Consider the following 22,846-nt stretch of genomic DNA (forward strand, 5'->3'; position numbering starts at 1 on the left):
CTTTACATCAAAGTCACCTTATACCCAACCCCCTCTATGTATACCCCTTTTAAATGGCATAATAACAATACAGTTCTCAAGAGTTACAGGTATCATCTTCCCTTGTAGGGATGTAAACAGTTTGCCCTTATTAATAACATGTTGTTTTTTCTGTCCTGTTTACCTTTTTATGCTTCTCTTGAGTCTTGTATTTGAAGATCAGATTTTCTGTTGAGCTCTGGTCTTTTCATCAGGAAGGTTTGAAAGTCCCCTATTTCTTTAAATGTCCATCTCCTCCCCTGAAAGATGATGCTCAGTTTCGCTGGGTAGCTGATCCTTGGTTGTAATCCAAGCTGCTTTGCCTTATGGAATGTTGTATTCCTCTGATCTTTTAATGTAGAAGCTGCAAGGTCCTACATAATCCTGACTGTGGTTTCATGATATTTAAATTGTTTCTTTCTGGCTGCTTACAGTATTTTCTCTTTGACCTGGTAATTTTGGAATTTGGCTACAATTTTCCTTGGTGTTTTCAATTTGGCATCTCTCTTTCAGGTGGTGATGGGGTGGATTCTTTTTTTTTCCGCCTTCTTTTTTAGGCAATTGGGATTAAGTGACTTGCCCAGGGTCACACAGCTAGTAAGTGTCAAGTGTTTGGTCTGTGGCTGGATTTGAACTCAGGTACTCCTGACTTCAGGGCTGGTGCTCTCTCCACTGTACCACCTAGCTGCCCCTCAATGACTATTTTATCTTCTGGTTCTAGGATCTCAGGGCAGTTTTCCTTGATGATTTCCTGAAAGATGCTTTCCAGGCTCTTTTTTTAATCATGTTTTTCAGGTAGACCAGTAATTTTTAAATTGTCTCTCCTGGATCTATTTTCCAGGTCAGTTTTACCAATGAGGTATTTTACATTTTCATGTATTTTTTCATTCTTTTGTTTCTGTTTGATTGATTCTTGCTCTCTCATAGAGAGTCATTAGCTTCCACTTGCCCAATTCTAAATTTTTTTGGGGGGGGTGAGGCAGTCGGGGTTAAGTGACTTGCCCAAGGTCACACAGCTTAAGTGTCAAGTGTCTGAGGCAGGATTTGAACTCGGGTCCACTTGACTCCAAGGCCAGAGCTCTATCCACTGCGCCACCCAGCTGCTTTTTAATGAATTGTTTTCTATTAGATTTTGTACCTCCTTTTCCGTTTGGCCCATTTTACTTTTTAAGGAGTTCTTCCCCTCAGTGAATTTTTGTGCCTCCTTTTCCATTTGGCCAATTCTTTTTATTGCTTTTTAATGCTTTTTAGGGAGTTGTTTTCTTCAGTGTACTTTTTTTCCATTTGGCCAATTGTATTTTTTAAGGACTTGTTTTCTACAGTTAATTTTTGTCCTTCCTTTTCCAAGCTGTTGACTGTCTCTTGCATACCTCTCATTTCTTTCCTCAGTTTATTTTCTACTTCTCTTATTTAACTTTTAAAATCCTTCTTGAGCTCTTACAAGAAGACTTTGAGCTTGAGACCAGTTCATATTCCCTTTTGAGGTTCCAAATATGGGTATATTGATAATGTTGTCCCCTTCTGAATTTCTGCCTTGACCCTCCCTGTCCTCATAATAAGATCTATGGTCGTTGTCTGTTTCTTTTTACTCATGGTGTTTGCTTATTTCCTGACTTTAAAAAAAAATTGAGCTCTCCTGCTGTAGAGCAGGGTACACTGACCCAAGCTTCTTCTGCTGGGAGCTTAGGTCTTGGTCACAGGCTTTGTGTGCTGGGGCCTCTGATGTTGGCAATTGGAGGCTGTAGGATTCTGGCAGCTCACCTGGTGTTGAGCTGGAATCAGCAACACTGGAGTTCTAGGGGTAGGAGTGGGGAGTCTGGCCCCTGGGGGACACCTGTTCACCTGGACCTTGTGCTCCTTTCTTTGACTCCTGCTCACCCGAGCCTTGCACAGGGATGTTTCGCTGACAGATGTCTGTCAGCCTGGAGTTTTACCTCTTGGAGTTGTGCTTCCCAGAGTTTTGCAGAGGCACCGGGAGATTTGGTTGCTGGAGAACACCATCACGTGTTGTGGTTTTTGGAGCTAGCAGGTTCCCCTGCATGTATTGAGGCACTCCGGGGTCCTGGTGTTGGTGCTTGCCTGTTCTACTCCCCTGGGGTTCAGGATCTCCCCCTAGTATGCTGAAGTGGGGATTTCTGCTGGCTTGCTGAAACGCCTCCTGTCCTGTACAGCTTCCCCTCCCCCAGAGCAAGAGGGGACTTTCCTGTTAATCCCCCAAGCTTCCTGGGCTATAGGACTGCTGCACCCTCTTTTTCTGCTGGTTCAGCTGTTCCAGGGTTTTTCCTGGGGCGATATTTTCTAGGTTTTCAGAGGTCAGTAAATCAAAGCTTTCTTTTTCTTTCCAGGGAGTAGGAATTCGTTTGTAATAAGCCCCTTTGCTAGAAATGCCATTATTTTGATTGACCTGTAGTTTCAATGAGACTAAAATTCTTGTTACACATTTTCCCTGGGTGAGAAGCTTGGCTTGCCCCTGTTTTCTCAAAACACGTCTTCCTTGGGGTCTGCCCAGCTTGCCTTGAAGGCTTTTTTCTATCTCAGTTGACAAGGAGACTTTTGGAGCATGTTGGCTGCCCCCCTCAGTGGTCATCCTTTGTTCTTCCTCAACTGAGATAACATTTGTAAAAAGCACTTAGCATGGTGTCTGGCACTTCTTTCCTCTTCTCTCTATGACTGGCCCACTGTTCTTTCTAGTCCAAGCATCTTTCTTTTCATTCTTTTGTGCTTCGATGTTTTCCTGTTCACCTTCTCATCTGTAAAGATGTCCATGTCCACACCGACTGTTTGCTTCCCTCCCTGTTGACCTTCGGGTGACCTACAACTTGAATCCTCCCTTTCCCTTCCCTCCAGTTTGGTTCATCCTTCAGGGTTCAGCTCGAATACCTCCTCCATGAAGGACTGTTGGGAAGGTTATAAAGGTTGATTAGCGAAGAAACAAAGGAGTTGTTGCAAAGAGGTCATTTTAGGCTTCATGTAATGAACAAATTAATAAGAATTAAACCAAAGGGTAGTGGGACTGCCCTTGTGGCCAGAGCAAAAGGAGATCTTTGGGCAGATACTGGATCACTCCTTGTCAGATATGTCTTAAAAGTAATCTTGTTCAAGTATGCATTGGACTAAATGGTTCCTTAAGTTGCTTTCAACTTTGAAATTCTGTTATTTTAAAGAAGTCCTAATTCCCAAGTGAGATATATCCTTTCCTATTATGGACCATAAGTAATTTTTATTGTTCAGTTGTTTTAAATAATTTTTGTTGTTTAGTTGTTTTTCAGTTGTGTCCAACTCTTTGTGACCCCATTTGGGATTTTCTTGGCAAAGATCCTGAAGTGATTTACCATTTCCTTCTCTAGCTTCTTTTACAGTGGAGGAAACTGAGGCAGAGTGGGTGATGTGACTTACCAAGAGTCACAACAGCTAGTAAATGTCTCAGGCCAGATCTGAACTTAGCTCTTCCTGACTTCAGGCCCAGAGCTCTATCCACTCACTGTGCCACTTAGCTAACCCTGTACAAGTAGTAGTAGTAATAGTAATAGTAGTAGTGGTGGTGGTGGTGGTAGTAGTAGTAGCAGTAGTGATAGTGGTGATAGTGGTACTAGTAGTAATTATACTCATAGCTAGGATTTGTATAGCAATTTAAGGATTGCCAAGCACCTTACGGTATTATCTTATATGAGCCTCACAATACCCCTGGGAGGGAGGTGCTGTTATCTCCATTTTACAGATGATATCACCAAGTCAGACAGAGATGAAGGGATTTGCCCAGGTTCACACAGTTAGAAAGTGTCTGAGGCTGCATTCGAACTTAGGTCTTCCTGACTCTGTGCTCTATCCCCTTTGTTCCCTACAGTGCTTCCATGTACCTTCTGTGCTTTGTTGTATTATTGTTTTGTGTTTGTGTGTGGGTATCACTATACTGGATCTCAAACTCCACATGCAGAACAAGCACCTGGTCTACTTTCTGGTCGTCTTATGTGTGGAAGGCCAGACTGCAGCTAGGTCTTCTGGACTCCAAGGCTGGTGGTTAAACCACGCTTTCTGCCTACTTAAGTAGGCACTTAATAAATGTCTATTGAATTGAAAGGGGATGAGAATTAGGGATAAAAATTGCTCATATTTGTGTAAATAATTGTAATTAGTGTTATCCATATTTTACAAATGTGGAAACTAAAGACTGAAGTGATAAAGTGACTTGACTTTGGGTTACATATACCAGTGTTCTGGGACAGACGCTTTCATCTATTTTCAATGCAACAAACACTTGTTAAACAACAGGCCCTGGGGATAAAAAGAAGAAAGACACATTTCTGTCCCAAGGAGCTGGCTGTCTGCTGGAGGGAAAAATCCTAAACCACAGATAAGTAAAGGCAAAATATAAAGTAGTTTCTGGGTTAAGGCACTAGCTACTGAGAGTATGAGGCCAGGCCTCTTGTAGGAGGTGACCCTTGAACTGAGCCTTGAGGAAAGTAGGAATTCCGCAAATTAGGGATGAGTGAGCAGGGCAGTGCATTTTTCAGGCAAGGGGTATAGCTAGTATAAAGGCATGAAGAAGGAAAATGTTGCATTGTCTAGAGGATCAGCAAATAAGCCAGTGTGACAGAAACATCGGGTAAGTGAAGGGGAGAATAATATCTATTAAGCCTGCACAAGCAGGCTGGAGACAGACCTAGTAAGAAAAACCTGTGTTTTAGAAATATCATGTGACCCTTTGATCTAGCAATACCACTTCTAGCTCTGTATCCCAAAGAGATCATAAAAATGGGAAAAGGACCCACATGTACAAAAATATTTATAGCAGCTTTTTTTGTGGTGGCCAAGAATTGGAAATTGAGGGGATACCTATCAGTTGTGGAATTGCTGAGCAAGTTGTGGTATATGAGTGTAATGGAATACTATTATTGTTCCATAAGAAATGATGAGCAGGTGGACTTCAGAAAAACCTGGAAAGACTTGCATGAATTGGTGCTGAGTTAAGGGAGCAGAACCAGGAAAACATTGTACATAGTAACAGCAACATTGTGCATTGACCAACATTGATTGACATAGCTCTTATCAGCGATGCAAGGACAATTCCAAAAGACTCATGATGGAAAATGCTATCCATACCCAGAGAAAGAACTTTGGGGTCTGAATGCAGAAGGAAGCATACTATTTTCTCTCTTTTTTTCCTTTGTTTTTTTTTCTTTCTCATAGTTTTTCCCTTTGGTTCTGATTCTTCTTTACAACATGACGAATGTGGAAATATGTTTAATATGATTGTACATGTATAGCCTATACAGATTGCACATGGTCTTGGAGAGGGCAATAAGGAGCAGGAGTGTAACTGGAGACTGAGCAGGAAACGGTGTTGAGGGAGAATTGACAGGTCAGGGGAGGGAAGAGGCAAGGATGTGAACCAGGGTGTCTGTAGAAGGGTGGTGAGATCATGAATGGGTGTAGGGCAGTTAACAGTGAGAGGCAGTTTTGGGTGGGGGCAGTCTAGAGTGTAGATGAGAGTTTTTTTAAAGTGTTGAGTCTAGAATATCTCTGGGCAATTTATGATATGAAGTTGGAGCCAAGGAGACAGAGATGATCTGTGAATCATCTGCATAAAGATAATAGTTTAACCAAGGGGACTAATGAGATCACCCAGAATATAGAGAGAAGAAATGGAGAAGATGGCCAGCAAACCAACATGCAATACACCACGGCTTGATAGTAGGATCATAGATTTGGAGAAACAGAAACTATTCCATAAAGTTAAGGAACAGAAACTAAACTTAATGTTACAAAATGTCTAGAGAAGTTTTTTGTTGTATCAGTGACTTGGTGTAAGGGAATTAATGAGGATTCAAAGATTAATCCAAGCACTGTGAGGACTTCAGAAAGCCAGAATAGATTTGTTTTATAGAGCTCCTCATTGTATTGAGTTAAAAGATCTGTCATATGGGTCTGTTCATTTTGAGTGTAGACTTTGGGGGCTTGAACTGGAACTTTCGGCATGGAGCAAGAAATAAAATTAATTTCATTTCATCGTTAGCAGTGTTAGCTTGCTTGTGGACCTAGAGTCTAGAGCTGCTCTCCACTCCCCATTCCCAGGCAAGGAGCCCAACAGTCCTCAAGGGCGGCTGAGAAGGCGAGCTCCCAGCCCAGCACTTTACCAGCCATCTGTTGTATGTTAGTGTAGGCCCCTGGCTTGTTCTCAGAAAAAAAAACAGCGAAGTTCTTTCTTACTAGCTTCCTGTTTATCCCGGGTATCAATTAGCTACTTGTTAGGAGTCCTAAAATTTTGTTTTCATTTTAACCTAAGGAAAACAATTTTTATTTAGAGTCAGGTGGTGGGGAAGAGGATAGAGAGTGGGCCTGTAGGTTAGTCAGACCTGGGTGGGTTCTTTCAAGTGTGACCTCCAATACATTGGTTATTTGACCTTAGGCAAGTCCAGACAGCTTAATCTTTCAGTACCAGAGGCACCTCCTAAGATTTGAAGCTGGAGAACAGTTAATAGTCAGGGGGAGAGTTTTTGGAGCTTCCTAAATGGTACCAGAAATGGCACTAATATGCTAGAAAATACTTATTATTTTAAATAACAATTTATTAATGCTTTCCATAATACTAAGTCATAATAAGAGCACCAAAGCGGCTTAGTGGATAGAGCACTGGGCCTGAATTCAGGAAGATCAGAGTTCAAATGTGGCCTCAGACACTAGAGTGTGACCCTGGCCAAGTTACTAGTCTTAATCTGTTTGCCTTGATCCACTGCAGAAGGAAATGACAAACCACTCCAGTATATTAGCCAAGAAAACCCCATAGACAGTATTGGTGTACTGTGGTCCACAGGGTCACAAAGAGTTGGACATAACTGAACAACCAAACAACGACTGCTACTGTATTAATAGCCTCTGTGACCTGGGCCTCAGTTTCCTTATCTGTAAAATGAGTTGGATGAGATGGTCTTTGAAACACCTTCCATCTTTACATCTGTCCTGTGATCTCAGCTGATCTTTCAGCAGCCATGGGTTAAACGAGCCCGGAATTATCCAAATTTTACAGGTGAAGTAAGTAACTGAGAATGAGAGATTAAGTGATTTTGGCCAAGCTAGTAAATGGTGAGGCTGGAGCTCAACCCAGGTCTTTTTGACATTCAGTCCTAGTCTTCCTCACAGCACTGTGCTGAATTTCTTTGATGGATTGGTGATTTTATTGGGCTGCCTCTGGCCATTCACAGGGATGTCCTTGTACTGAAAACCGTTGAGCCATTTACCTATGTGTGGTAGACTCTTATTTTGTCAGTAGGCCTGGTTTGGTCTGTTTTGCAGAATTCAGTTTTTTATCTTTCATAGACAGTTTCCTCCAGGCTTACCCAGTGATAACTTTAACAAACATTAAGAGAGAAAAAGAGACTAGATAATATCCAGCCTGTTTCATGCACAACAGGCAAGGTAAAGAGAGCCAAATGCATAGAAACAAATTTGATCTTATAGGTATCAGTAAGACTTGGGTAGAAGGAAACCCACATGACTGAAGTACAGCTCTGGAATGACTTCACTTGTTCAAAAGGAACAGAATATAATGTGGGAATGGAAAGAGGGAGCATGGTAAGGTATATTTGTGAGGAAATGCAGAGTTAAGAGTGAGGAAGCATGGCAGAGATGAGCACTTGGGTTAAGATAAATAATTTTATCATCAGGGACATAATAATATTAGAAGTAATATCATCAAGAGTCCTGGACATAAAAAGGACACAGATGAGAGAAGTTCAGGAAACAGATCCTGAGCCTGGCATCGAGGTGTACTACAGTAGTAGTTGTGGGCAGCTTTAATTATCAGACACCTACAGAGATAGATGGAGAGGGAGTCTCTAGAGGTCCCTCAGTAGTAGCAGCAACAGCAGCAGCAACATTTGTGCCACACGGCTCCCTTGGCCATGAAAATGACTTGACCCTAGGGAGGCAATGGCCAGGACTTGCAGTTGGTCAGGATGTATTGTTGCAGCTGAAAGGAGCCTGTCCTGGGGAGGTGGGGGTGAAAGAAGAGGGGTCTGTGACTAAGGAAGGACTTCAGATCACGGACCCCATGGGAATGGGAATGGATTCAAACTCACCCTGGTCCAGGGGATGTTTTACCCTGCGGAGTATTTTTTCTCCCATGAAAAGAACTGGGCTGGCTTCGATGACCTGTATGGGCCTGGAGAAGTGGTGAGGGCTTCTGTCCTATACATTCCTCTACAACATCACTCTACTTTAGGATTTGAGATAATGGAAAAGGAAAGTTATGCATAGTCTGACATGGGGACCCTGGGTCTTAGAAGAGCATCTTTCAAAGGATAGGTTGGATCCTGTGAACAAAAGTTATATAGCCGAAGTCTACCCAATAGGGATGGGAAGAATGACATTCTGAAGACACAGAAAGAAACAGATCCATTGAAGAGGAAGGGGGAGATTTATCTAAAGAGACCAATATGGATGCAGTACAAACATGTACAGAAGATGGTCGCCTAGGCAAGTAAGAGAAGATGACTACTGAAAGCACAGCATGTTGCTCTAAGAAAATGATGAGGCATTTAATGATAAGGCTCAGAATGAGCGAGGAAAGCCAAGAACAGAAGGGCCGGGTGGGGGGAAACATTGCATCTGTTGAAGTAATTATTGGGGAAAAGAAGAGGATCAGAAGACAGCAGTACCACTGCCTGGGTCTTATGGGATGATGGTGCCTGAGAGACCAGAAAGCTGTGCAGCTCAGGCTTGGCTTCTGTTTTTTCTGCCAAGGAGAATCATCTTTGGGCTAAAAAGGATTTAGCAAAAATGTCGAGAAAGGGAGTTGATAGCCAAGATAAACAAGGATAGAGTAAGAGAGCTAGCTGCTTTTGATGAGTTCCACTCTCCAGGCATAGACATATTACGTGCCTTGGGTGCTGAAAAAAACTAGCAGGTGTGATTAACTGAGACATTGTCAGCCATCTAGTGGAGAACCAGAGGAGAGTATTCCAGGGCTAGGCTGAGGTCCTGATTTTTTACAAAGGGAGGAGAGTAGAGCCTAAAAACTCTAGGCTAGTGAGCTTGACTTTGATTCATAGCAGAATTCGGACATTTATGTAGTGCTTTAAAGGTTTACACAAAACACTTGGTATATGCTATGTCATCTGACCCCAGGGATCTTTAAGGTAGGTACTGTTATCCCCATTTTACAGATGAGGAAACTGAGGCTAAGAAGTTAAGCAACTTGCCAAGAGTTGCACAGCTAGTAAGGGTATGAGACAGGATTGTACCCAGGTCTTCCTGATTCCAAGCCAGTACTTTTTCTACTACAGAATTGGTAGGTGAATATCTAGACAAGGAAGGCAATGATCCCAAAGAGCCAGCATACCTTCATCAACAGTAGGTCATGCCAAGCTAACCTCATTTCCTTTTTTTGACCATTGGTATACCGTTCATGATCATGCTAAAAATGGTGTTTACCTTGATTCCTCCCAGTTTATTCTTGTGGACAAGATGGAGAGCTGTGGGCTAAATCTTAATAGTCCAGGGGAAAAGTGTTAAATAACAGATTGTTCACATTTCTGTGCCATTTTCACATAATACTAGGTGAAGTAAAGGGAAAACAAAGAAAGGGCTATGTGAGGTCTTAGAGATTTGGTTCTTAAGATTTGGTATTTGGGCATTTTAAGTTGTTGCATGAAGATGTGGGGATTCCTTGTTGTCTTATTCTGTTATCGTTGTATGTTTTTCTTGAAAACTGGAGAGAGAAGGATGGTTTTCAGAGAAAAATGCATTGTTGATTTCTGGAGAGTAGAAGAGAATCCAATGTAAATTAGAAACTTTGCCTAGCTCTCACAGGCCTGATCTTGTGGTGAACTAGTAAGGTACAGAGGAATGACCACTGGGCCTAGGAATCCTCAGGATCTCTTCCAATTTTCTGGTTTTCAGTTTCATTGTCTGTAAAGTGAAGGGGGGAAACTAAATTTTTCAGCTCTAAAGGGCTATGAAATTTGATAATAACCTTCTTAGAGCAACATTTCCCAATCTAAACTATCCTGTGGACTGAAAAATGCAGTAAATTCTCTGTCAGGACCCTGTGACCCTCCATAGTTTGAGCTGTGTCCCAGCCTTCATTCTTCCATTAGATCTCAGGACTAAGGAAGAATGAGAGAGACTGATGGCTTGGGTAATTATGCTAGGGATGGTGGGTCTAGGAATTAAATCAGTCAGTATTTATCAAGGCCGCAGGATGCAGTACACTGCATGGGACCATAGGGAGAAGTGATCAGTTTTTTAAATTTCCAAGTTTTAAGAGGTAAGCCTTTTTCTGGGGGTATTTGCAAGTAAATTTTGGGGGTGAGGTCTGGGAGAGGGTTTGTGAAATAACCACTGATGCCAGAGGAGGCCACTAAGTGAATGTGCTTGTAAAGGTTCCTGTCAAGCCTTCTGCCATTGGGCAATTAGCATGGATGAAAGACCTTTTGGGGGGACAGAACTCTTTGAGGCTTTTGAGGCACTTGGAAGGTCAACTTGGGACCAGGGTGTAGTGTTAAGATTTCCCTCCCTTCATTCTGAGGAGTCTGATACAGTGACATTAGCTAATGAAACATCTCTGGCTGCAGCAGGGAGAGTCTGCACTGCTCCTTTCCAACTCTGGGTAACCCTAACCATTGTGCTTCCCTGGCTAGGCCAGTGACAGATGCATGCTTTCCACAGTAACCCTTCTAGTCATCACCTATGTATTCCCTCTTCCATTCTCTTCAGACCCTTCACTGCCCCTTCCTCGTGACCTTTACTCTGATTTTCTGAAAAGACCTAGGTCAGCCTACTCAGCTCCCTCCCTGCCTCACTCCCACAACTCATCCTCTATATGCTTTTGTTCTGTCTGCTTTGCCATTGTTTGACTTTAGATTCTCTTGCCCCCCTTGACTCCTCCCCCCTTTTCTGTAGATGTTGTCACTTTTGGCAATCTGGCCATGCCATTTCTTAAATGAATTCTCTCTACCCAGTGATTTCCCAGTTGGCACCTCTGGTCCTACTTTATCCTCTGAGTCATAGGCCCTCCTCTTGTAAGATCACAGATCATTCTTGCTGAGACGTAAAGAATTCTGAAAGAAATCTGCACTCCCAAAAGACAACTGTGTTAGCTTTACTGTACAGTACTGCACATTGTGTATGTCTGTTTTTGCACCACAATCACAGAGTTGAGTAATTGCATCAGAGACACAGTGAGTGTCGCTCTCATTACCAGCGCTGCTGCTCAGCCACCACAAATTGCAGTGAGCATTTTATTTTTTACTGTTAGTGCATGCCCATTGTTTTATTTGTTTGTTTGTTTGGTTTGTTTTGGTGAGGCAATCAGGGTTAAGTGACTTGCCCAGGGTCACTCATCTAGTAAGTTTCAAGTGTCTGAGGCCAAATTTGAACTCAGGTCTTCCTGACTCCAAGGCCGGAGTTCTATCTACTGTGCCGCCTAGCTGCCCCATGCCTATTGTATCAAAATAAGAAAAGAAGAGAAAAATGGATGAAATATTATGTTTTTAAGACACAATGGAGTGTGGGTTATTTTGTTATTGAATTCTGTGGCTGAGCATTGTGTTTCCTCTGCAGCGCCACTGTATCTGTGCTAAGGAAATACACATATGTGGTGACATCAGCAGACTCAGCAAGCATTTGTTACCTTATTCCCAACTCACAGGAAACCAACAATAGAAAAATTCCAAAATTTAAAACAATATCACAGTTGAATTTCTTGACAAAATTTTTTTAAAAGGGGTAAGGTTGGAACTAAAGCAAGTGTCCAAGTGGCTCATTACTAAGCCAAGTAAAGAAAGCTGGTGTTGAGTTAATTTAATCATATTTAATTGCAACAGGTGAAGAAATGTCTTGTTTGAGACTTCTTAGCCTTTTCACTGGTATTTGGTAGAATCTATTTACATGAAAAGACATTTTCAAAGATGAAATACATAAAATCTCTGTACAGATCAGTGTTAATAGATGAACATTTGCAATTGATTTTTGATGGTAGAAAACAAAACTTTGAACACCAATTAAGTGATATCTTATTGCCCTCAAAAGAAATCATTTGTTCTCATTAGTAGACTTGTATTACAAAAAAATGTGCTCAGCTAACATTGTATTCTGAATTTCACCAATTAAAAAAATGTGGGGAATTTGTTCTCTCTTATTATATGAGTACCTGTATAATATCCTCAATTTTGCTTCTTGGCCTGAAAAGTCTAAAATATTTACTGTCTGACCCTTTATAGAAAGTTGCTGACCCTTGCTGTAGACCAGTGGTTTCCAATCTGTGTCATTTGCAAGTGGTCTGTGAATTTATAAATAAGCAAATCTGTCTTCTGAAGACTGTCTCCCACATCTGAGAATCTGCAACATCTCTTGATGTTAAAAAGGGGTTCTCATACTCAAAGACTGGGAAGCACAGTCTAGGCCAAACTAAAACTTTCCTAATAATGGTTATGTTTAAGATATTTGTGCCCTGGCTTTACCACAGATTGTACCTGGCATTTCTTGGACATTTTCTTCAGAATCACTTTTAGTACTAAGTATAATACAATATATTTTTTTTTAATTTAGGTATATATGTATGTGTGTGTATATATATGCATATATACACACACACACACACACATTTATATATGTACCTATACATCTGTGTGTATACCATGAATGTGTGTGTATATCATAAGGAGAGGTATATCCTGGGGTGATATTGAGTTCTCCCTCACCCAGACACCTTCAGCAACTCTAGGATAAAACAGAGAAGGCATTTGGCAGTTAGAGCTGTGCATAATCTGCCTTCTGCCTACTTTCCTTATTTCACATTATTGTCCTTTATACATCATACAGGTTTCTTGAAACGCCAGCTATTCTGCTCTTTTCTAAACTGGGCATTCTGTCTCTGGCCTTTGTGCATCTGGGGGAGCTGTCCCTCATGCCTGGCATGCACTCCTCGGTCTCTCTCAGAATCCTTACATTCCTTCAAGGCTTAGTTCAGTTGTTATCTCCTTGATTCCTTCCTTCCCCTGAGTTACTGGTACATTCTCTCTCCTTGTTTTGTCTTACACCATCCTTCTTTATGTGCCTCCCAAATCCCCAGTAGAATGTAAGGTGCTTGAGAAGACTGTTATACCTGCACAGTACTTTGCATTCAGTATGTAATTAATAAGTGTTTGTTCTGATTGAATTATTAAAAGTTGTAAAACTCACTTATCAGAATTTAGACCTTAGTGTCATTCCCTTCAAAGAAGTTACCATGAGAAACTACCCACTAATTCCAGTATTCATCTGGTGCTAAAGTATCTTTTATGGAATGAAGGGATCGTGTTTGTCCTTTCCTGACTTTTGTATTCTCAAAGGTTAGGGGGCTATACCCCTTTCCTTGTGTAATCCTTGCTTCCCTTAATAAACAATTAGAGGAATGAGTGAAAGGTCCTTAAAGTCTTTTTTGATTTGTTGCTATTCTCAGCCAGTATTTCCTCTTGGCACAGGGCTCGTAGTCTTTCCTTCTGTGTAAAAAAGTTCTTTGTCTGAAGGCTTCTAAGCTTTTTCAGTTTCCAGAGGGGGTGGCCTTTTATTTTGGTAGATTGGGATTTGGTATACATTTGTATTATTTTGGTAGATTGGGATTTGGAGAGCATGAGAGAAGATTTCTGGGTCATTTCGAGAGGTGATTTCTAGTCAGAAAGACTTTGTGGGGGAAGGAGGTGGGGTTTGGCATTGGGCCTTAGGCCAGTAACTCCCTATCTCTCAGACTCATTTTCCTTATCTGTAAAATGAGAAGATTGGATGGGGGTGACTTTTGAGGTTCCCTTTGGTTCCAGGCTTCTGTGAACATTATTGTAGAGGCTGAGGCCTTTTTTGTTCCAGTCCCTATCTTTTTCTGACTGTCATAGCAGCAGCCAGGCCCCTCACCAAGTCTTTTTCTTTTAGTAGATGCTACCTTCTCCCATTCAGGCATCCACAAGGATGTCCCTAGCAGCAGGCAGGGTACTGTGCTCAATGCTGTGAGGCATGGAGGAGTGTAAGAGACAGCCCTGCCCCTCAGCAGATTAACAAAGAACATTGCCTTGTCCAGAGGGGACACTTGATGTTTGTGGAGTTGAAGAAAGCTGAAGAGACAGAAAATAAAAACAGAAGTTTATTATTATAATTTACATGCTGCTTTAGCATAGTTTTACAAAGACAGTCATTACATAGTGTGACAGGTCTCAGAGAAACAGATCACTGTGCTGACTGCTAGGGGTACAAAGAAAAGCAGTAACTTGCCCCCAGGGAACTTAACCTGCTAAGTGGGGAGACAAGGAGGAACTCATTAGGCAGCACAAGGTGGCTCCAGAGTAGATGACAAGTGATCTTCAAGGGAGAGGGCTGAGGTGGGGGAGGGGGTGCAGGGAAGATGAAGGAATAACTCATGAAAGGGATAGAAATTGGACTTGGAAGGATGGGGCTAATACTGGAAAGGCGGAGAGGAGTGGAGAGGACATTTCCAGCAGAAAGTTGTAATATACTGATGGTTTGGGGTTTTGTTGCTTAGTTTTGTTTTATAAAGAGCCATAGGAAAGGTTGACTCACTGATTCCATCAGTTACATTTTTGTATACTATCTTTATGCTGTGAGTATGGGTTTGTCTCTCTTAAACTGGTAAATGTAAGTCTAGGTTCTTAAAAGATAAGTTTGTGTGATAAAAGGATTCCTTTAAATAGTAATCTTTATTATGATCAGAGAGCAGCTAGGTGGCACAGTAGATCAGGAAGACCTGAGTTCAAGTGCGGCCTCAGGCACTTAGCAGGCAAGTCACTTCATCCTGTTTGCCTCAAGTTTCCTCTTCTGTAAAATGAGCTGGAGAAGGAGATGGCAAACTGCTCTAGTATTTTTGCCCAGAAAACCCCAAATGGGGTCAGGAAGAGTTGGACATGACTGAAACTAGTGAACAGCAACAACTGTGACTGGATTTAAACCAGTCAGAGATGATGACACTTATATAACATTTTAAGGTTTGCAGAGAACCTTACTTACATTATATCACTTGGGGCATATAACAGCTCTGTGAGATAGGTACGCCACAGATGAAGAAACTGAGGTTTGGAGAATTAAGTGACTTACGGCCACCTAGTTAGTATTAGAGGCTAGACTTGAACCGGTCTTCATGACTTTGTGACCTTTGTCATATGTAACTTGCCCTTTTACACATGAGAGTTGAAGAGCAGGTAATGTGTGCTGTGCCTCTTCTAGATGCTTCTTGGTTCTTTTTTCTCTGCAGGTATTTCATGCATGGTGTGTGTCGTGAAGGGAGCCAGTGCTTGTTTTCACATGACTTATCAACAAGCAAGCCGTCTACAATCTGCAAGTTCTACCAGAAAGGCTATTGTGCCTATGGATCTCGTTGCAGGCAAGAGCATCCCACTATACCCAGCACCTCTGGGACTGGGGCTCATAGAACCCCAGTGTGAAAGTGCCCAGAGAAGGAGAAAGGAGCTACCATCACTTGACTCCTCCTAGTGGATCTGAGTTGGGGCGGTAGAGGTAACGGATGGGGGGTCCTCCTGAGCAAGTGCTGGCAGCTTTCTGCCTTTTAAGCAGAACTCCCCTCCCCCTCAACCCTTAAGAGGGTGTGGCTGATTATAGCCATCCTGTTGAGAACCCATTTCTCAAAACATCTTAACCAACTGGAATTGTTACTTTCCAGACCAAATATTAACCATTATTTTGGGATTATAATCTTGGGACTTCCTAGCATATATATTCCTGGAGAAATTAACTTCCTAATAGTTTTGGGACTTCCCAGGGGGATAAAAACTTCATGGTGAGCTCTTCTGCTTTTAATAACTATTCAAATTGTGCAATAATAATTAGATTGAGTTTACAAGATTTTTTTTTATCACAGAGAGTCACCATCTTCAAATTGGCTTACAGATTTAACGTTTTTTAAAAATTAAAGTAACTCTGTTCACTTAGCAAAACCAGGGTATATGTACTCTCTACATCTCTTGTTTATTTCTAAGTTTAAAAAGGACCTTTATTTCCAAAGTGGTTTTAGGTGTGTGTTATTTTATATTTATAAATATCCGAGAGAGAGAGAAGGATGCTGATGATGATTTGTAATTAGCAAATGAGGAGACTGAGGGGTGGCCTAGTCACAGTGTGCCCAGCCCTGGGCCTGGATCAGAACCGAACTCCAGGCCCAATCCTTTTTTACATTATGTCACACGGACAGCTTATGAGCCAGTGTTGAGTGATGTGTATTTCTCTTGCAGTGAGAGCTCCAGAGCATTGTGTCTTCAACATTTTTTAAGCACCTGCTGGGTTCCAGGTAGTAGAGCAGTCCCTGTCCTTGAAGTGCTTCTGCTCTGTGTGTTTCTGAATACACACAGACAGTAAAGACAGTAGCTCGGAGGGAGGATGCTGGCATGGGGGATCAGGAAAAGCTTTCGGGCGCCGTGTGTGCCTTTTTAAAGGCAGAGAGGAGTTCTGTGAAGCTGGGGGGAGGAGGGATGAGGGAGGCAATCCTGGAGGAGGGGGCAGTGCCCACGGCAGCCTCTCCGGAACCGCAGAAGCCTCTATGTCTTGGGGTGGACGGATGATTGCTAGTCATCGAATGCTTGCTCTTAATTGTAGGGTTGGGAAACTGGGACTGGAAGGGGCCTTAGAGACCATCTCATCCAACAGATGAGGAAACTGAGGCCCTGGGATTTGAAGGGACTTGCCCACGGGGACAGAGCGAGCAGAAATCAGGCCAGATTTAAACTCGGGTCCCTTGGATCTAGAGCGCTTGTTCTTTAAAAGGCTCACTCTGCTGTAGGACTCGGAGATTTACAAAGCTCTGCACTCATAAAGCCCTGTGAGCCAGGGAGGTAGGGCATGTGTTATCAGAGCAGCTGGAGAGCCACGTGGGAAGCTGGTGGCTGAGCTGGTGCTTGAGCCAAGGTCTACTGACTCCTCAGCCCTCTCTGCTGCAGTACCCACAGACTTGATTATGATTGGATTACTGGCCATGAATGAGTGAATAGCCTCATAGTACACCTGGAAACCATAGCTGCATTTGCAGGGATTCTCTTTCCTAGTTCAGGAGTGGTTTTGTTTTTATGATTATTATTCACTTTCAGGAATTTCTTCTTTTTTCTTTTTATTTTGGTTTTAGATTTTTGCCAAGTGGGTCTCTTTCTATGCCCTGGTCATCACTATTTTTAACCTCAATTCCCATGATGTTTGACTTTCCAGGTCCTCTAGTCCATGCATGTCATTGTACAAATGAGGGAACTCTGAGTAAGAATGGACTCTCAGAGGGCACCAGAAGCCAGTGACAGGTGTTCGTCCCCTAGATGTACTTGAGCCTTTGGCCCCTCGACAGTGGTGCACAGAGCAGAGCCCAGAAAAGCCTTCATCCAGGGCACTTGCGTGCGTGATGGAGAGTGACAGAGTGCCAAATGTCTGTGTCCTTCTCTGTTGTCTGTTTCAGATATGACCACGTGAGGCCAGCAGCGGCAGCCAGCAGTGGCGCAGCGGGTGCCGGGCCTCACAGCCTGCCTTCACCAATTTTTCACAGTCCACACCCTCCTCCTGATGTGACTGCGTCTATAATGAAAAGCAGCTCCCACGAACCTGGCAAGCGTGAGAAGAGAACACTGGTGCTGAGAGACCGGAGTGAGTGGCAGAGCCGGCGTCTGTCCTTGCACTCTCCTTTCCTACCCTCTCTGCACTACCCCCCCTTTGTCATTGGCTTTCTGCACACCTGCTTGTTCCGAATTGGGCATCTTTTATGGAAGAGACTGAGAAACTGTGTTCTACCCAGGGACCAAATTCTCCTCGGTGTCTCCTTCTAGCTTTCCTAGATAGAAAAACCAGACCGGTATGACGAGGGCAATGTAACTGAGTGGTCAGTTAAGTCATTCCTGCCCGGCATTCTGCCTCAAGCGCAGTAGCACAGCTTGAGCTTGAATTGCCTCCCTCTGATTTTATCATCTCCATAAAATAAAATCGTGACCTTAGAACAATTGTCATGTCAGTTGACTGGCAGCTGCCTTCTCCTTTGGTGAGTAGTTATATCTGGGTTTCAGTGCTAAGTACTTGGGATAATTATGACATCTCATCTTCTAACTCTTAACAGATACACTGTCCTTGTTTAATTCTTTATTAATAAACTCTTGTTCTATAGCTTTATTACATGTTTGGGGGCTATTGGAAGGTAGTCTCTATTGAATAGTTTGGGAGAGGGAAAGGAATTGTATGAAGTATTTTTAATGGGTGGCCCTTAGCAGGTGAAGGGGTTTCTGGAACAAACTTTGTCTCGGAAATGGACAGTAGAACATAAAATGCCATACTGGGTCAGACCAGTGCGTTATCTGTCCCAGCATTCTGTCCAGTGTTCAGGGCCACTGAAGTGCATGTGTGGTGGGTGAGCAAAAGTTAAGGTTTATTGAATAGGGAATTCTTGCCGATTAGCTCAGCAGTGACATTGACTTCAGGGAAAGGGTTCCTAAGGGCGTCCTTCAGATTCTCGGGCTATTTTCTGCTCTGTTTATATGCGTATGCCTTGGTGTGTTTTTGTGTGTTAAGATCTGTGTGGCTTAACTGAAGAAAAGACCAGGCCCTGTGCTGTGAGCGACCTGGAAGGTTGCAGTGACTCAAACGATAGCGTGGACATGAAGCCTCATTCCTACTTAGATGCCATCCGGAGTGGCCTGGATGGTCTGGAAGCCGGCAGCTCAGACGGCAACGAGCAGCAGCTGTGCCCCTACGCGGCCGCTGGCGAGTGCCGCTTTGGAGATGCTTGTGTCTATCTCCATGGGGATGTTTGTGAGATCTGTAGGTTACACGTCCTGCATCCTTTTGACTCAGAGCAAAGAAAGACGCACGAGAAGGTAAAGAACAAAATCCCTTGTGCTCTTTTTAGATGTTTTTTAAAGGCAATTCATACTGCATAAAGTAATATAAAGTTGTCAACTTTCCCCGTGCCTGACCAAGACGCTACGGGATTCAGCGATGCCTGTGTTCCTGTGCTTTAGGATAGTGTGTGAAACAGGAGAGCAGTGATGTGAACCTGTTCTAGGAACGAGCATTTGCCTTAAAATTACATGTGAGCTCTAGGACGTGGGCAAAGTGATGTCCATTTTTTCAAATCTGTTTTGACTCACCTCTGTAATGCAGCCAAGCCCATGTCTGTGGGTCTAGCGGGGGGGGGGGTGGGGGGGGGGGGGGGGCAGCTGGGCAGGGCTTAGGGAGAAGGGCTCAAGGTGCTGCTGCCAATCTGTGTAGATAATGGGAGGAAGGTAGTCGAGACAATGCTGAAGTGACTTTGGAACATGAGAATCTTGAGTCTTGTGAAACTTTGTAGCCCTCTCTAATAATGTAAGGGATCTTTCTGTCTGTCTGTCTGTCTGTGTGTCTGTGTGTTGGGGTTGCTCTGAGGAATAGGAGGAGGTAGGCACCGAGAAGAGCCCTGGGCTGCCTTTTGGGTCTGAGCCTGGTCAGAGGTTCTGCCCCCTCACAGTTCAAACTGATGATTCTTCAACCCTCCTGGCAATAGCCTTAGTATACTGGAAAGACCGCAGCCAGAGGAGCCGGGGACCAGAGCTCTGTCCCCTGGTCAGCAGCTGGCTAGGGGGCCATGGGTGTCAGGAACTCATCATCCCTGCCCCCTGCTGAAGTTCAGCCCTGTAGTCTGGCATGGACTCAGTTTATGTTGTCTTCATCTCCTCGCTGCAGAGGATTCAAAAAACTCATCTCTTCCCTTGTTGGCAATACAGCTCTGCATGGCAACCTTTGAACACGATATGGAGAAAGCTTTTGCTTTCCAGGCAAGTCAGGAGAAAGTATGTAACATCTGCATGGAGGTGGTCTATGAGAAACCATCAGCCTCGGAGAGGAGGTTTGGGATCCTCTCCAACTGCAACCACACGTACTGCCTGTCCTGCATCCGACAGTGGAGGTGCGCCAAGCAGTTTGAGAATCCCATCATCAAGTAAGTATCAGCGCACAGGCAGGTAAGTGTCCCTGCAGCCAGGTGGCTGCCTCAATTGGGGAGAGAGCACTAGGCCTGCAGTGAGGTGGATGTGAGCTCAAATCCTGCCTCAGATGATTACTAGCTATGTGACCATGGACAAGCCATTTGGTCTGGCTGCCTTAGTTTCCTCATCTGTAAAGTAGGGATAATAATACTGCCTTCTTGACAGGGTTGTTGTGAGGATAAAATAATAATTTATAAAGCAATAGCACTTTGCAAACCCTAGAACTCTAGATAAAGTGCAAGCTGTTATTGTATTTTGTGTAAATTTTATAATATACAAAATATAACAGCACACTAGTTAATATAATAACAACAGCTAACATATAGTGCCAGGCGTGTGTTAAGTGCTCTACAATTATTACTTCGTTGGATTCTCACAATAACCCTGCAAGGTGAATGCTGTTATCCATCCCCATTGTACAGATGAGGAAACTGAGGTGTACAGTTACAGTAAATAAGTATACATATTTTGGGAGTCCTTGCCTAAAAATGTTTTATTTTTAGGGTTGTGCTTCCTTCCTTTTTCCAAGAATTTTTTTCTCCCTATCCCCTTGGTTCCTACCTACTTTGTATTCCATAGTTTTTTTTCTCAGGTAGTTGAAAGAACAAGTGAGAGACAGGCAGTTTGATGTAATGGAAAGAGACAGAATCCCTAGCCAGGTTCAGTAGTGGCTCTGACTTTAATAGCTGTGGGACTGGGCAAGTCAAATTTACCCTCTTTCCGAAGTTCATTTTCCTCATCTGTATAGTGGAAGTAGCAGTCCTTGCTTACCTGTCTCATAGGACTGCTGTGAGGAAAATGAACTAGTAATAATATCACAGTAATGGCTCTGAGAGACTCCCTTTCTCAGGAGTATTTGCATTTTTAAGAGAAGACTACAGAAAGCCTCATAAAGACTTTATGATCCAAGGGGGGTGGATTGACTAATGGTGGATTATTGAAGGCAGTAAGGAGGTTTCAGTCCAAAGGAGAAGACACTCGGGGAGGGGAGGATGTAACTGAAGGGTTGCCATGCTGGAGAGGAAGCAGCTCCAGCAGCTGTCCTCATCTGTGAAAGGAGGAGTGAGACTTGGGGGGGGTTTGGAAGGGCCCTTTCAACTCCACTTCTCTGATCCCTGTGAACAGGGGCCAACATGGAAGCAGGTGTAGCTCTCCCTTCCTTGGCAGAGGGTGAATGGGCTATCTCACGAGGCAGAGTGAGTGCTTGTTACTTAGAGATGGTCGAGTGGAAGCTCGACAGCCATTTGTCAGGAATCCTGTGGAAGGAGGAGGCTAGACCTGAGGCATATTCCACTTTGGGGATTTTGCCTGGTCTTTGAGTTTAGGCACTAATGGAGGCAATAAAGGGAGATGTTTTTGATAGGGGGCTTTGCCGTGGAATCATCAAGGTTTATCAGAGTTTATTTGTACTGTGTTTTGGGATCTTGCCTCTCCTGCTAGATGGTAAGCATACCTGGAGGGTAGGGTAAACACATCTTGTTCATTGTACATCCTGGCAGTGTTGTGTAAACTCTGAATTGAGGTTGTATGATGGAATTCATGTGTCTTTATCACTGTCACCAAGGGATTTTCCCCTGGTTCTTGCTGCAGTAATATATTCTGGTTTGGCTGCTGGGAGTGAGTAAAGTAACCCCAAATACCAATCCGGTTACTGCATGGGGCTGCTCATTTACCCCGACTTTGTTGATGCTTGTTACAGGTCCTGTCCGGAATGCCGGGTAATATCTGAATTTGTCATTCCGAGTGTGTACTGGGTTGAAGACCAGAATAAGAAAAATGAACTGATCGAAGCCTTCAAGCAGGGAATGGGGTAAGTGGTGAAGGGGCTGCATGCCAGGAGGACCTGTAAAGCTATCCCAAATGAAGGGCTCCGAGCCAGAGCCCAGGCAGGCCCGACCCCCTCAACTCTGCTGCAGCTCGGGAGCACTGCCCCAAGCAGCCCTGGCACGTCTGACAAGGAGGCGGCTCACCTGGCAGGAGACACACGAACCGAGGGATCTTGGCCGAGAGAACGTTAAAGAGAGCTTCTTGTTCCTCCTTGGTGTGAGCCCCTTATAGGTTGGTCTGTTCTGGGTAGATCATGGTATCCTAGACCATGTATCAGGTATCCTCCAGTGAACCTAAAGTCTCTTCTTCTAATGGCAAGCACTTCTATGCACTTCGTGGCTCTGTCCTTCGAAGCCTGATCTTTACATACAGCAATTACTTTGTCCCTCTCATCTTTTTAACTGCCTTAAATCCAGTTGATCTTGGAATCTAGAATTGGGCTTTAGCAAAGGTATACCCGTAAACAAGATTCACAGTGTTTATCGGTTTCATCTCTCCGAGCTTGTTGGATTCATAACTATCTAGCTCTCACTGGTCTCAGTTTCCCTAATATTTGAGAATGGGTTATGATTTCCAGAGGAAGGTGAAGGGTATTTTTACACATGTGTATGCTCAGAAAGGACTTCCTTGATTTCCTAATAATTGACTTTTCTAATTCTGCAGCAACTAAAATAGACTGACTTCAAAGTTTTGTGAATGCCTATGGGATAATGCACTGAGGGGTTGCTATCAGAATAAGAAGTAATGTAGCTGCTGCTACGGCACCCCCATGTCTAACATGGGAAACTCATAGGCCTAGAGGCAGCATCACACTGGGGATTCTAGTCCCATTTCTGCTGCTGACGTACTATGTGATCGTACAAGCTCCTGCTCCTCACTGGGCCCCAGATTCCTCTTCTCTGATTATAAAATACTTTAAAGAAGACATCATCTTGGTCTCTGGAGTCAAATTCAGATGGAAACCAGATCCCTACAGCTGCATGGGGTGTACTTGTAGTATGTAGTTTTATCACACATTGCAGTCT

General features: G+C 43.4%; 1 protein-coding gene across 1 annotated transcript in view; it reads left to right on the top strand.

Moving 5' to 3' along the window:
• Window positions 1-22,846, top strand: part of MKRN2 (makorin ring finger protein 2) — a 29,473-nt gene that overhangs the window by 4,590 nt on the left and 2,037 nt on the right. The window contains exons 3-7 of the mRNA XM_027863774.1: window positions 15,251-15,379; window positions 17,447-17,631; window positions 18,544-18,848; window positions 19,734-19,948; window positions 21,694-21,804. Of these exons, the coding sequence (XP_027719575.1) occupies window positions 15,251-15,379; window positions 17,447-17,631; window positions 18,544-18,848; window positions 19,734-19,948; window positions 21,694-21,804 (945 nt within the window). The remainder of the gene's footprint in view (window positions 1-15,250; window positions 15,380-17,446; window positions 17,632-18,543; window positions 18,849-19,733; window positions 19,949-21,693; window positions 21,805-22,846) is intronic.

This window comes from Vombatus ursinus, unplaced genomic scaffold, assembly GCF_900497805.2.
Source record: "Vombatus ursinus unplaced genomic scaffold, bare-nosed wombat genome assembly UNPS02014773.1, whole genome shotgun sequence".
NCBI classification, from domain to species: domain Eukaryota; kingdom Metazoa; phylum Chordata; class Mammalia; order Diprotodontia; family Vombatidae; genus Vombatus; species Vombatus ursinus.